Source organism: Pipistrellus kuhlii, unplaced genomic scaffold (genome assembly GCF_014108245.1).
Source record: "Pipistrellus kuhlii isolate mPipKuh1 unplaced genomic scaffold, mPipKuh1.p scaffold_m20_p_61, whole genome shotgun sequence".
Lineage (NCBI taxonomy): Eukaryota > Metazoa > Chordata > Mammalia > Chiroptera > Vespertilionidae > Pipistrellus > Pipistrellus kuhlii.
The window spans coordinates 1,367,886-1,382,867 of NW_023425564.1; the positions used below are offsets into that span (position 1 = coordinate 1,367,886).

Consider the following 14,982-nt stretch of genomic DNA (forward strand, 5'->3'; position numbering starts at 1 on the left):
ATTTTATGTACATATCATTTATACATTATGCATTCTTTTCCATCTGACTCCTTTTCACTCAACAAACTATTTATAGATCACTCCTGTCGCTGCATGCATCCATAGTTTTTTCCTTTTCCTGGATGACTCGTATTCCATTGTGTGAATGTCCTACACTGCGTTCAGCGGTTGGCTGATATCTGTTTCCAGTTGGTGGGCATTACATATAACATCGGTAAAAAACCCAAGACAAAGTAACATCTCCCGGCGGCTCTCCATCTCCTGTGGAGAGGGCGCGGCAGGAAAACGTGCTGCAGACTGCTGCCCAGACCACAGAAGTGTATGAAGTAAGGTTGTGGGGTGCCACTCAGCAACGACGCTCCCCTGGCAGCAGGACCGGGTCCTACCCGTCAGCACTTCCTGCCAGGAGGCGTCATTGGCCTCTCCCAGGGCACCTGCACCCGTGTCAGAGGGAGCTGGCTGGAGACTCAGTGTGTTCTCGCTGTCCCCGAGCGCCCGGGGGGCTGAGTCCCGTGGTTCCTCACAGGAGCCGGTAGCAGCGTTCTCCTTCCACCCCACCCCCACCTGCTCCAGGCCACCTTCAGGAGAGGGACAGCCCCGGAGGCAGAGCCGCCCGGTGCACTGGTGCACTGGAGAACACTGCCACCTCTCAGCAAAGCAGTGAGCACGCTCCTGCTCCCACATTAATACAATTCACACATGACTGATAACTAACTGCTACCGTAAGTCTCCGTTCTACAGGCAGCTCTGCACACACACTTACATAGACAGGTGTGTGTGTGTGTGTGTGTGTGTGTGTGTGTGTGTGTGTGTGTTTTAAAGGTTTCTTTTCACTTTGAACATTTCCCCCTGCTCAGGCACTTCTAAAACTCCTTCACTAGCTCCAGGCCACTGGCTACTCACTCTGGGGGCCTAAAGGAGGTGGACTGACAAACGAATTAAGATCCAATTTATTCTTTTATGTGTATAAATTTAACCATTTCTTAGTTTAATGTTAAGGCTTTCCCCTTAAAGTAACCGTTTCTTCTGGAAGTAAACTACAATACATTTTTTAAAATTATATTTTTCAATTACGGTTCACATTCAGGGTTATTTTAAGGGTACAGCATAGTGGTCAGACACTTACACAGTGACAAAGTGTTTCCTTTGGTAAGCCTGGTACCCGTCTGGCACCACATGCTGGTTGTTGTCATAGTATTGACTGTATTCCCTCTGCTGTGCTTACTGTCCCCTTGGCTGTTGTGTCACCACCGATTAGTACCTAGTGCCTTCTCCTCCTCGACCCAGTCTCCAATGCCCGTCTTCTCTGCAGCCGTCAGCCTGTTCTCTGCACCTGAGTCTGTTTCTGTCTGGTTCTTTAGATCCCACATAGAAGTGAAACTATATGGTATTTGTCTTTCTCTGTCTGACTTATTTCACTCAGTGTAATGCTCTGTAGGTCTAGTCTTGAGATTGCAAATGGTAGGATTCATTCTTTTTTATGGCTGAGTAAGCTTCCATCAGTGGTAACTAATGTATTGATGATTACTTGGGTGGCTTCCAATTCTTGGCTATTGTGAATTGTGCTGATATATATATGCTGCTCATATATTTTTGAATGAGTGTTTTGGATTTCTTCAGATAACTACCTAGAAGTAGAATTGCTGGGTCATAAGGTAGTTCTATTCTTGATTTTTTAGGAGCATCCATACTACTGTCCATAGTGACTATACCAATTTGCAATCCCACCAATAATACAATTTTCTCCTCCTCCTTGCCAACACTCGTTAGTTGATTTATTGATGATAGCCATTTTGACAGGTGTGAGGTGATACCTCATTGTGGTTTTAATTTGCATTTCTATTAGTGATGTTGAGCATCTTTTCATTTGTCTGTTGGCCATCTGTATGTCCTCTTTGGAGAAGTGTCTATTTAGGTCCTCTGTCCATTTTTAATTGGAAAAAAAAATGTTTTTGGTGTTGAGTTGTATAAGTTCTTTACAAATTTTGGCTATTAACTCCTTATCAGATGTACCATTAGCAAATATCTTCTCCCATTCAGTAGATTGTTTTTGTTTTGTTTGTGAATTCTTTTCAGTGCAAAAACTTGTCCCATTTGTTTATTTTTTTTCTTTTATTTTCTTTGCCTGAGGAGATATATCAGTAAAAATGCTACTAGAGCAGTGTCAGAGATTTTATTGCCATCTTTTCTTTAGGAGTTTTATGGTTTTGAGTCTTACATTTAAATGCCTAATTCATTTTGAGTTTATTCTTGTATACAGTATAAAAAGGTAGTCTCATTTCATTTTTGCATGCATCTGTCCAACTTTTCCCAACATTCTTTATTGAATAGATTGTCTTTACCCTTTGTATGTTTTGCCTTCTTTGTCACATATTTGTTGACTGTATAGGCTCTCTATTCTGTTCCATTAATTTGTATGGCTGTTTTTAGGCTGGTATCATGCTCTTTAGGTTACTACAGCCTTGTAGTATAGTTGGATACCAGGTAATATGATACCTCCAACTTTGTTCTTCTTTCTCAAGACCGCTGTGGTTATTTGGAGTCCTTTGTGATTCCATATAAATTTTAGGATTTTTTTGTTCTAGTTCTGTGAAAACTGTCATTGGAATTTTTATAGGGATTGCATTGAATCTGTAGATTTCTTTGAGTAGTATGGACATTTTAACAATGTTAATTCTTTCTATTCATAAGTATGGTATATGCTTCTATATATTTGTATCTAATTCAAAAATCTTTCTTCAATGCCTTATTATTTTCTGAATATAGGTTTTTTACCTCCTTGGTTAAATTTACTCCTAGATATTTTAAAAAGCAACTGTAAATGTGATTGTTTTCTTGGTTTCTTTTTCTGATAGTTCATTATTGGTATATAAAATACAACTTATTTCTGAATATTAATTTTGTATCCTGCTACTTTACTGAATTTATCAGTTCTAATAGTTTTTTTTTGTAGGAGCTTTAGGGTTTTCTATATGTAGTAACATGTCATCATCAAATAGTGACAATTTTATTTCTTCCTTTCCAATTTGGGTGCCTTTTATTTCTTCTTATCTGATTGTTGTGGCTAGGACTTCTGATAAAAGTTCAATAAAAGTGCAGAAAGTGGACAACCCCGTCTTCTTTCTGATCTTAAGGAAGACACTTTTAGCTTTTTTCCCATTGAGTATGAAGTTAGCTGTAGGTTTGTCATATATGGCTTTTATTATATTGAGGTATACTCTCTGATTTCCAATTTTGCCATAAATGGATGCCAGATTTTGTCAAATGCTTTTTCTGCATGTACTGTTATGGTCTTATGAATTTTATCCTTCATTTTGTTTTTGTGGTGTATTATATTAATTGATTTGCAGATATTGAGCCAAACATTGAATCCAAGAAAAATTCCACTTGATCTTTTTATTGTATTACTGAATTTGGCTTGCTAATATTTTATTGAGAATTTTTGCATCTATGTTCATCAGGGATATGGGTCTATAATTTTCTTCTTTTGTAACATTTTTGTCTGGTTTTAGGATTAGGATAATGGTGGCCTCATAAAATGAGCTTGGAAACCTTCCCTCTTTTTGAATATTTTTGGGATAGTTTGAGAAGATCAGTTGTTAATTCTTCTTTGAATATTTGGTAACATTCATCATTGAAGCCATAGGTCTAGTACTTTTGTTTGTTAGGTGTTTTTATTTATTTATTATTATTACTGTTTTGATTTTGTTGGTAGTAATTGGTCTGTTCCAATTTTCTGTTTCCTTTTTAACCAGTCTTGGAAAATTGTATGTTTATAAGAATTTATCCATTTCTTCCAGGTTGTCCAACTTACTGTCAATCTCTCCTTTTATGTCTGCACCTTTGAGCCTCTTTGCCATCAGCCTAGATGTCTGCATAATTCTCTCACATATCACTCCAGTTATTTAGCTACCAGTGCAATAACCTTCATTGTACATTTTTAAAGGGTTGGAGGAGGAGCTGTCCAGTGATATCAAGGCATATGTTTTTGATTCTAATAAGATTATGGATACCAAAGGAATAAAAATGGAAATCACTACTGCCAAGATATGAAAGAAAGCTTGCATTGTAAAATAATTTAAACCTGACATTTGGACCCAATAAGGCAAATGGAACATTTTTCCATATTTTTGGAAAATGTGCGTTTTCTTCACATTAAGTGGTACCAATAAGGAATAATGATTACAAAATATTTGCTTTATATTTTTGGGTGCATAATTGTTTACAAGGGTTATATCCTCTTGTTGGGTTGACCCATTCATCCTGTGTAATGTCAGTAACGTTTTAGAATTCCCTTGTGTGAGCCCCCCTGAGAGACGCCCGTCGTGCTGGCGTGGCCAGGTGAACGTGGCGCCTGTCAGAAGCCACCCCGGAGCTCTGTGTCAGAAGAGGATGGGAACAGCAAATCAAGTCATAATTTTGTCAGAAGTTTTTATTTTTTATTTTATTTATTTATTTGTTTTTTATGTTTTCATCTTTGTTCCATAGACATTTAAAATAAATAAGCCAGTCAGAGAAAGACAAGTATCACATGATCTGACTCACATGTGGAATCTAATGAACTACACTAAACTGATGAGTAAAACAGACCCGGAGTGTGGAACAGACTGTAGAATCTCAGAGGGAAGGAGGCAGCCAGAGATTAACCATGGCACAGACTACAGTGCGGTGGACCCGGGGGTGGGGTGGCAAGGACGGCCAGAGGTGGTCGCTGGGGGAAAAGGGACATCTGTAACACTCTCAACAACAAAGACACATTTGTTGGAAAAAGCTTCTCCTCTTACAAAAAAAAAGTAAAAAAAATTATTCACTTGATAGTTTTTAAAAAAGTATTTACATAGCTTGTATACACCTAGACATGTAAGGAGACACATTCTTTATATTAGACATTTGCTTTATTGAAAAATATTAGGTTTATTTAAAAATGAGGTCTCTTCCTGTGTATTCCTCTGGCCATATCAGAACAGACCATGCCCGAGGTTCATCAGGGCAAATCAGCCTCACGTACGTTCCTGGCCTAGAACTTGAGACTCGTTATTCTTAATAAATTTCAAGTTCTCGTTTGAAAGCAACAAATACCTTTTTTCACGAAACAATTCAGAATGTTTCTTGTTAATTTGCTGGCAGTCATTCCCCTGAAATGGACTTTCGTTGCCGCTGGGCGTGCATGTCCGCGGGCCGGGCTCCGCGTCTGCTGCCGTGGGAGCAGCACAGGCCATGGTCAGGAAAGCTGTTCGTTGGGCTTTTCATCTTCTCCTTTTGAAAGTTAGTTTGTAAAGTCCTCTTTACAGGCTGGTCTGTTTGCAATGCCCACACACACGTGAGCTGCAGAGAGCCCGCTACACCAGGACGTGCCCCGCAGGGAGTGGGAGCCTGTGCAGACAGGAGCGGACGGGGCAGCTCAGACTTGGCTGGAGGCGCTCCCCTGGAGGGAGCGAGGGACACGTGCATTCCCAGCACACAGGCAGACAGCGATGCGCTGCCGAGGCCACAGCAGGCTCTGGGGGCACTTCTTCCAGCCCTGAGCCCACTTGGTGGTGGGCTGGCTGCCCAGTGGGTAGGAGGGGACCTCTCAGGAGATGTGAGCGCCCGAAGGCCATCTTGAGAACACATGCGTAAATGTGCTAGAGACAGGGGTCCTGTAGGAAGAATTAGGCAGTGACCCAATCGGGTGTGACCAAGCGACATCCTTCAACTCTCCTCCGTTGCCAACAGCAGGGACACTGGCCCAGTAGTCACAGCCGTGGGCACAGCGGTGGGCCCGTAGGAAGTACCATCCAGGCACTGCCCGCATCGAGGGCTCAGTCACACCCGAGCTGGGCCTCCGGTGGGGCTGAGCTTCCGGTGGGGCTGGGCCTCTGGTGGGGCTGGGCCTCCAGTGGGGCTGGGCCTTCACTGGAGCTGGGGCTGTGAGGCAGCTGTTTCCTAAAACCTCGGCTCCCTTCCTTAGGCGATGACTTTCTCAAACAGGATCGCAGCACCGCATGGCGTTCCTGGGATGGAGTTAATTCCCAAAGCATTCCCTCACACTTAAAAGGGGAAAAGGACAATTAAAATGAAGCTTGTCGCGCTTCTGCTCAGGTGTCTGAGCTTGGGCCGCCCTCTGTGAAGGGAGGAGCAGACCCACCAGGCACGGCCAGTGTCGGGGCAGCGTGGCCCCTGGGTGCGCCTGGCCTGGGCTGACAGCTGGCACCCGACAGACAGGCGTGGAGGTGTCCAGGCCAGAACACAGCAGTGTGTGAGGCCAGAGGAGGGATTTGAGCTGGGGAGCTGCGGGGAGAGTGTCCTGTGGCTGGCGGGGGGCTCTGTGTGAGGCCCGGTGGCTTGGCCGTGGACGCCTGGGCAGCACTGGCCTCAGAGGGAACGGGCTCGCTCTCTGTTGCAGGGCCCGTGGACACGGCCAGCACGCCGGGAGGGACGGCGCCGGCGGCCCCCGCGGGAGCAGCCCCCACCTACGTGAACACCCAGCGGAGACCGCGGCGGGCCGGGCGGGGCGCGGGCGGCAGTGTGGAGAGCAGCCCGAGGAAGGACCTCTTCGACATGAGTGCGTTGCCATTCGCTTGGTTTCTTTCCTTTTGAGGTTGCTTTCTATCTTTATTGGAAATCGGTGCGGCTACTAAGTTTCCTGCAAGCCGAGTTTGCTGCACTTTTCCACTGTGCCTGGGCTTTCCGGGCCTGGGACTTCGGCCAGCTCTGCTTTGGGATCCATCCCTTCCTTTCGAGCAGAGACAAAGCCATTTCCCCGCCTTTGGCACTGACTTAGCAATTGAAAAACCTCCCGTGTATCGAGACAAACAGTATACATAAATAAACACACTCACTTATGTATTCTCTTAAATGTTAGTGGCCATTGTGCACCAAGCGTTGTCTCCGTTGCTAAGGATGCCGAAGTGCAATGCATGGCCATGTGCTCACAGGGTTCTCAATCTGTTGAGCAAGAAATTGCAACAGACCCTCTCGTATGCAGGCACATGCTTCCCTCTCATTTTTCTTTTATTCTCTCTTCCTTTACCACTACAAGTCTCCTCCCTGCTCTTCTGAACACTTACCATGTGTCAAATGCCATGCTTCTCACTTTGCCTATATACACAACAACCAATAGGCCAAGTATCTGTTTTTGTGGAGCCAAAATCACCAGTATGTATTAGCAGTTAGTAACAAGTGCACAGATAAAAACGAAGACAGAGAGAGGCAGGTAGCTACTCAGACAGCAGTGCAGTGCGTGGAGGGGGGGAAGGGAGAGAAGGGGGTGCCACAGACTTTCTGTTTGTCATAAACATCGCGAGAATTTAATCATCCATGAACTGATTTATGGAAGTGGAAACTGTTTTTAAGGAATTTTTAAAGAACTTCCTAAGCTAACAAGAGTTTTATATCCCACCATTAGACTCAGTGGATAGAGCATCGGCCGGCCTATGAACTGAAAGGTCTCAGGTTCGATTCTGGTCAAGGGCACATGCCCAGGTTGTGGGCTCAATCCCCAGTGGGGGACTTGCAGGAGGCAGCCAATCCAAAGTTCTCTCTCATCATGGATGTTTCTATTTCTCTTTCCTCTCTGAAATCAATAAAAAAAAATATATTTAAAAAAAGAGTTTAATATCCCAAAATTTCTTTTTCAAATTCCTTGAGAATTTAAAAGCTAAAGAGGGGAGGAGATTAGCATTTAACAACTTTTACCACAGCTATGCACTTATTATTTACCGTATTTTTCGGACCATAAGACGCACTTTTTCCCCCCCAGAAGTGGGGGGAAAAAGTCCCTGCGTCTTATGGTCCAAATATAGCCTACACATATACTGTAAAAAAAAAGTTTTTTTACTTGCCCGGCTCTGTGTGGTTTCTGTGTGCTTGCCCGGCTCTAAAATGGTTCTAAATGCTGCTGTTTACTTTACAGGGTTGATTACATGTGTTTATGACTGTGATGTTGGGTTTTAATGCACATAAAATATTTTAGGACACTATTTGTTTCAGAATCTTTTTTTCTTCATTTCCCTTCTCTAAAAACTGGTGCGTCTTATGGTCCGGAGCGTCTTATGGTCCGAAAAATACGGTAATTTAATTTTGCAATGATAGTATAGGTAGATCATACTACAGTCATGTGCCGCAGAATGACATTTGGATCAACTACAGGCTGTATTTGTGATGGCGGCCCCATAAGACTACAATGCAGATGAAAAAGTCCCGTCACCTAGTGAGGTTATTGGCATCCCACAGTGCAACACATTACTGTGTGTTTGTGGTGATGCCGTAGGTTGTAAACAAACTACTGCGCTGCCAATTGTACAAAAGTACCAGCTGCATTCGGGTAAGTGCACACTATGACATTCCAGCAATGACAGAATAGCCTAGTGACACATTGGCAGAAAGTGTCCCCATCATTCAGTGGCACATGACTGCATTATTGTCACTATTGCTATTATTATCCTATTTTACAGAGGAGAGAACAGAGAACCCTAGAGGTTAAGTAACTTGACCGCTCGTAAAGGCAACCTTGCCGGCTTGACCCCTGCTGTCCGTGACATTGCGTGTGAGTGAGGAAGGATTGCGTGCTTTTATGACCAGGCAGCACCATGATAACCAGAGTCTAACTCTCCCAGCCATTGTGGGTTCACAGATTCTGGACTCCCGTTCCGACTTTCAAAGATGATTGGAGCCAGAAGAACTGTGGAACCTCAGTGGGCACCTCACTTGAGGGCACCTCAGCAGTCACCTGGTCCGATCCCTTCACTTCAGTGATGTGGGGACAGCCTGGAGGGGTGAGGCGGCTCTCCCCAGACGCTGAGCCACAGGAGCCGCTGGGCTCCCTCCAACGTTAGCAGGGCTCACACCCGCAGTTTAGTGGCTGCACCTGTTTCATTGGTCAGTTCACCAGTGGCTCCTCGCCCCAGGTCTTGGGAGTTAGATTGGCCTGCAGTTCCAGATGAGAACTATGAGAACCAGAGCCAACATGTTCTCATCCATCTATTTCTACTCCTGATCCCAACAAAAAAGCAGAAAGGGCCCTGGAGGGCAAGTATCTACTGAAAAGTATGAAAAAATAAAGGCAGTGCTCTGTTGTTTATTTTTAACCACAACAGCAAAATAACATTGGTGATGGTGGTGGTGGTGTTGATGATAAATGGTGATAATAGTAGGATAATGGTGATGGTGGTGGTGGTGGTGGTGGTGATGATAAATGATGATAATGTTAGGATAATGGTGATTGTGGTGGTGGTGATGATAAATAATGATAATGTTAGGATAATGGTGATGGTGGTGATGTTGATACTAAATGGTGACAATAGTAGGATAATGATGATGGTGATGATAAATGGTTATAATAGAAGGATAATGGTGATGGTGGTGGTGGTGATGATGGTAAATGGTGAATACAGTAGGATAATGGTGATGGTGGTGGTGGTGGTAGTGATGATAAGTGGAGATAATAGTAGGATAATGGTGATAGTGGTGGTGGTGGTGATGCTAACTGGTGATAATAGTAGGATAATGGTAATGATTGTGGTGATGTTGATACTAAATGGTAACAATAGTAGGATAATGGTGATGGTGATGATAAATGGTTATAATAGTAGGATAATGGTGATGGTGGTGGTGGTGATGATGGTAAATGGTGAATACAGTAGGATAATGGTGATGGTGGTGGTGGTAGTGATGATAAATGATGATAATAGTAGGATAATGGTGATGGTGGTGGTGGTGGTGATGATGCTAAATGATGATAATAGTAGGATAATAGTGATGGTGGTAGTGGTTATGATAAATGGTGATAATAGTAGGATAATGGTGGTGGTGGTGGTGATGATGCTAAATGGTGATAATAGTAGGATAATGGTGGTGGTGATGGTGGTGGTTGTGATGATAAATAATGATAATAGTAGGATAATGATGATTGTGGTGATGGTGATGTTAAATGGTGATAATAGTATGATAATGCTGATTGTGGTTGTGGTGGTGAAGATAAATGGTGATAATAGTAGGATAATGGTGATAGTGGTGATGGTGATGATAAGTGGTGATAATGGTATGATAATGGTGATGGTGTTGGTGGTGGTGATGATAAATGGTGATAATAGTAGGATAATGTTGATGGTGGTAGTGGTGATGATAAATGGTGATAATGGTAGGATAATGTTGATGGTGGTGGTGGTGATGATAAATGGTGATAATGGTAGGATAATGGTGATGGTGGTGGTGGTGGTGGTGGTGATGACTGGGTTGGCAGTGTGTCCCCAATAGGCATTCTGACACCACGTTCGTGGGCTTGCCCCTCCTTTTTCCAGAGTGCTTTTGCACAATTATTTATTTGAAAATCAAAGCCTGAGGTTTGCTGAGGCCCCTCTGACCTGCTTGCTGCTGTGTCTGTTGGTATCAGAGCAGATGCCGTGCCATGGACAGTGCCCTGCGGTGCGAGGCTGGCTCCAAGGGCCTGCGGTCAGGCTCCTCCAGACACTCACACCAGAACCTCTCCCTCAGGGACAGTGAAGGCCGAGGGAAGGCAGGCACCAGGCCTGGGCAAGTCACACAACAGGCACCCAATTAGATGTCAGTTTTATTTTCTTTAAGAATTCACCCGAAAATCTTGCAAATTGTCTTTCTCTTCCTTTGGTTTGGTAGGTTTCTGTTCAGAGGAGAGCATGTTTGTTAGAGGCTAGCCAACATTCCAGAGGGAGTAGATGGCATGTAATATGCACGGCCTCCTATGGCGGGCAAAACTGAAGGCATCCGGACCAGCTGGACCCGGTGTGCTTGGGTCCTTGGCACAAGGCACAGTGCCCGCTGCCTCAGGAAAGAGGCTTATCAGGACTCAGGCCAAGATTTGAGCTGTACTTTCCAATGCTTGTGACTCGTCTCATTATATTACCAGCTGTCATTTGTCCCTAGTTCGTCCATCTGGCAGCGCTGCCTTTGCACTCTCACCCCTCACGTTTATTGTTTATTATTTGCTCTTCCTGGGTGCACCTGCTACTGGCAAACGCTATGGCAGAACCTTTTGAAGATGCTCTCAAGAACCAGCCCGCAGGGCCCGTGCTGAGCAAGGCAGCCTCCGTGGAGTGCATCAGCCCCCTCTCACCCAGAGCCCCGGACGCCAGGATGCTGGAGGAGCTGAAAGCCGAGCTGTGGTACCAAGGCCAGATGAGCAGGAAGGAGGCGGAGGGGCTGCTGAAGAGAGATGGAGACTTCCTGGTCAGGAAGAGCACCACCAACCCGGGCTCCTTTGTGCTCACCGGCATGCACGACGGCCAGGCCAAGCACCTGCTGCTCGTGGACCCGGAAGGCACGGTGAGCACAGGGCGGCTGCTTCTCCTCCCCCACCCTCAGGCGCTGCGGGGCCCCATGGCCGCCCTGCAGGAGCCAGAGCCAGGCCCGGGCCGTGGCCCCCACCGAGAGGTAGTGCTGGTGAGAACAAGCTCATTGGCGCAGCGCGGCAGCGCCAGCCTCTGTGGTCTCACTGCTGTCCCATCGTCCAGCCGGCACATTCGACTTCACCCTGCACAGTTAATAGGCGGAATTATGTGAACTAACCATGGGCTGAGTTCCAGGCTGGCTGGGAGAAAACAGAGAAGCAGGCGGAGTTAGCTGAGCAGTGGTTAGGCATGTTGCACTTTTCACTGGGAGGCAGGGATGCAGGCTCAGTCTTCAGCTGCATGGGGTGCTCCTGGTTCACAGGTCAGTGCTCAACCACTGAGCCACGCTGGCCGGGCCTGAAATTATTTTTGAAGATGATTTCAGATAGAGACCCAACGTTTTAAATATCTGCATGTAGTGAGCCAATCTTTTTGGTCCCATTTGCCAAATAATTCACCTTTTCCCTGCAGTGCTGATGCCCTGCCTATTAGCATGGAGTCTCTGTGTCCTGGCTGTTTCTGCACCACCAGCTCTGTCCTAGTGACCTCCTTGCTTAGTGTTTTTCATATAAATGCCAGCTGTGCTAGTCATTACGGCTTTGAAACTGTCCTAACCTCTGGTGGGGTGAGTCCTTCCTCTTGATTCTCTTGTTGATAAGTTGCCTTACCTATTCTCAGATCCTCATTCTTCTTTGTTCAGATTTTAAAAAATATATATATATTATTGAGTTTTTACAGAGAGGAAGGGAGAGGGATAGAGAGCTAGAAATATCGATGAGAGAGAAACATCGACCAGCTGCCTCCTGCACAGACTCTATCGGGGATGTGCTCGTACCAATGTACATGCCCTTGACCAGAATCGAACCCAGGACCTTTCAGTCCACAGGCCGACACTCTAACCACTGAGCCAAAGGTTTTGGCTTTGTTCAGATTTTAGATTCACTTTATCAAGGAGTGGGGGGGATGCTAGAGTGAGATTTTGGTAAGATTTGCATTGAATTTATAGATTAATTTGGGGAAAGCTGACATTTTTCAATATTAAGTCATCACATCTTCAGAAAGCTCTTCTGTTTCCTGTGTTAGGTTACTTCCTAGTGTCTCATTCTAGTTCCTGTTGTAAGTGGTATGTGATTTTTGGTTCCTTTTTCTCAACAGTTACTGTGCAGGGAGTGCAAACACTGACAGTTTTGTTGCCTGCCTTCCAATCCCTGACAGTGTTCTAACTCCACCATGCAATGGCCAGGAGAGGGCGCCCTTGTCTTGTTGCAGTGTTTGAGGTTTTCCATTCAGGATGATGTGAGTTTTGGGTAGACTGCCCTTGTCAGCCTGAAGAACTTCCCTTCCTTCTTCCCTCCCTCCCTCCCTTCGTTTCTTCCTTCCTTTTGTTGTTTATTCGCTAAGCAACTGTGTACCTAATGGCTACTAAATCTAGGCATTGTTTTTATCATCTGGGATATGTTCATGAACCAGTTAAAAGAATAAGCCTCTGCTCTATTGGAATTGATGCATATTAATTACCTAAGTACAATACTTTTATCAAGTGTAGATATTGAACTTTATCAAATGCTTCGTCAGTGTCTTTTGAGATAATTCTGTGATTTTTTTTCTTAAGTCCATTAACATAGGTAGATGTTTCTGATGTTATGTTTTGGCATGAACCCTTTCGGTCTTGACGTAGGAATTGTGAAGTGCATTGTGGGATTTGGGCACCTAATTTTTTTAAGATTCTTCAGTCACTGTTCCTAAGTGAAGTGTCTTCATTGTGTTTGCTGCTGTCATTTGTGTGTGCTCATCTGGTTTGGGTGCCAAGATTACAGGGTTATATTCACCCATTCCAGTGAGCTAGATTTACTCCACACAAGACAACCCAGTCCATGCCTTTTAACCATTTCATCTCAAGTAGAATCCCCTGGATATCCCCTATTTCTTTTTTCTTTTATTGATTTTTTTTTGAGAGAGGAAGAGAGAGGGGTAGAGAGTTAGAAACATTGATGAGAGAGAATCATCAACCAGCTGCCTCTTGCACCACCCCTACTGGGGATGTGCCTGCAACCACGGTACATGCCCTTGACCGGAATCGAACCCGGGACCTTTCAGTCCTCAGGCCGATACTCTATCCACTGAGCCAAACCGGTTTTGGCAATATCTGCTATTTCTTCACCCAGGTTTATTTTCTCTCTCAAGCACGTATCACACACAAACACTTCTTTACTTGCTAGTTTGCTTATTAGTTACTCCTCACCCCCAACCTGGACTGTAATCGCCATGAAGCTAGCGGTTTTCCTCACTGCACTGTCCCTGGCACCTACAGTTAGCTCATTTTTGCCACTTCACAATTTTTGACAAGATTTTTTGGTTTTTCTAGAATTTGTTTTGTTCCTGGCACATAGTAGGTATTCAACAAGCATTAGACAAGTGAATTCATAAATTAACCTCGAGCTCTTTTAGGAATTGAGAGCCCAAGAAGGTAATGTGGGGTAGCAAGAATCATCAGACAGAATCACAAGCTAGGCTTTTCTAAACAGCATCAGTCAACTTCTTTCCATGTGCATAGGCTGTCTGTTAATACACTTATTTTTATCCAGAGAAAATACCTAAGCAATTCAATGAGAATATAATTGTTGAAATTTTAAGGTATTTTAAAAAAATAAAAAGTTAGCCTGACCAGTGTGGCTCAGTGGTTGAGTGTTAACCCCATGAACCAAGAAGTCACAGTTTGATTCTGGTCAAGTCACATGCCCAGGTTGTGGGCTTGATCCCCAATAGGAGACGTGTAGGAGGCCACTGATTAATGATGTTTCTCTCCCAGCAATGTTTCTCTCTCTCCTCCCTTCACCTCTCTCTCTCTCTCTCTCTCTCTCTCTCTTTCTCTCTCTCTCTCTCTCTCAAAAAAAAACCAAAAAAACACAGCAGCAACAACAAAACAAATAAAACAAACAAAAAACATTTAAAAAAATCTAAAGTTAAAATTTAGCTAAATTATACCATCTTATAGTCCAAAAGTAATTTTTTTTGTTCACTCAGTTATTATGTCTCAGCAACATGCATTTAAACTTTTTATCAATGTAACACCCCCAAAACATAGATGGATAAGGTATTACCAAGAGGCTTTTAATGAGAAGCAATAGCCCGCAATTTCTCTTCCACGTTCTCTCCACAGTATGTGACTGGCTGTTCAATTTTACATCATTTCTTGATGTTCCTTCTGAAACCTAAATATTTAGCTCGTTTTTGCTACTTCACAATTTTTGACAAGATTTTTAAAGTTATTCTAGTTTGTTTTGTGTCTTTAAATCCATCAAATCTCTCTTTCTTGTTTCATTGGTGTCAAGAAGGCCGCCTGGGATTGAACACAGAATGTGTCAAGAATGACTGGTTGCCATGACACCCACTGCAGCCAGGAAACGGGCTGATTTGGGGGTGGTACTGGCCTGCCAACCTCCCACAGCCCCTCTCCCTGGCTGGCCCCGCTCCTGAATGCCCCCTATCCCAATAGGGGGTGGGGCCAGTTGGCCCGCAGCCCCTCCCCTCAGCTGGCCCCACTCCCAATTGGCACCCCCCATTCTAATTGGGGGCAGGACCCGCTGGCCAGTCGCCTGCAGCCCCTCCCCCCAGCTGGCCTGGACCCCACCCAAGA

At 44.5% G+C, this 14,982-nt stretch overlaps 1 protein-coding gene across 2 annotated transcripts in view; it reads left to right on the forward strand.

Annotated features, from left to right (window-relative positions):
* Positions 1 to 14,982, forward strand: part of SHC3 (SHC adaptor protein 3) — a 125,669-nt gene that overhangs the window by 101,165 nt on the left and 9,522 nt on the right. Inside the window, exons 10-11 of one of the 2 annotated variants that reach the window (XM_036420093.2) lie at positions 6,386 to 6,544; positions 10,985 to 11,280. In XM_036420093.2, the coding sequence (XP_036275986.2) occupies positions 6,386 to 6,544; positions 10,985 to 11,280 (455 nt within the window). The remainder of the gene's footprint in view (positions 1 to 6,385; positions 6,545 to 10,984; positions 11,281 to 14,982) is intronic. The other variant, XM_045575030.1, reaches the window with a different exon arrangement.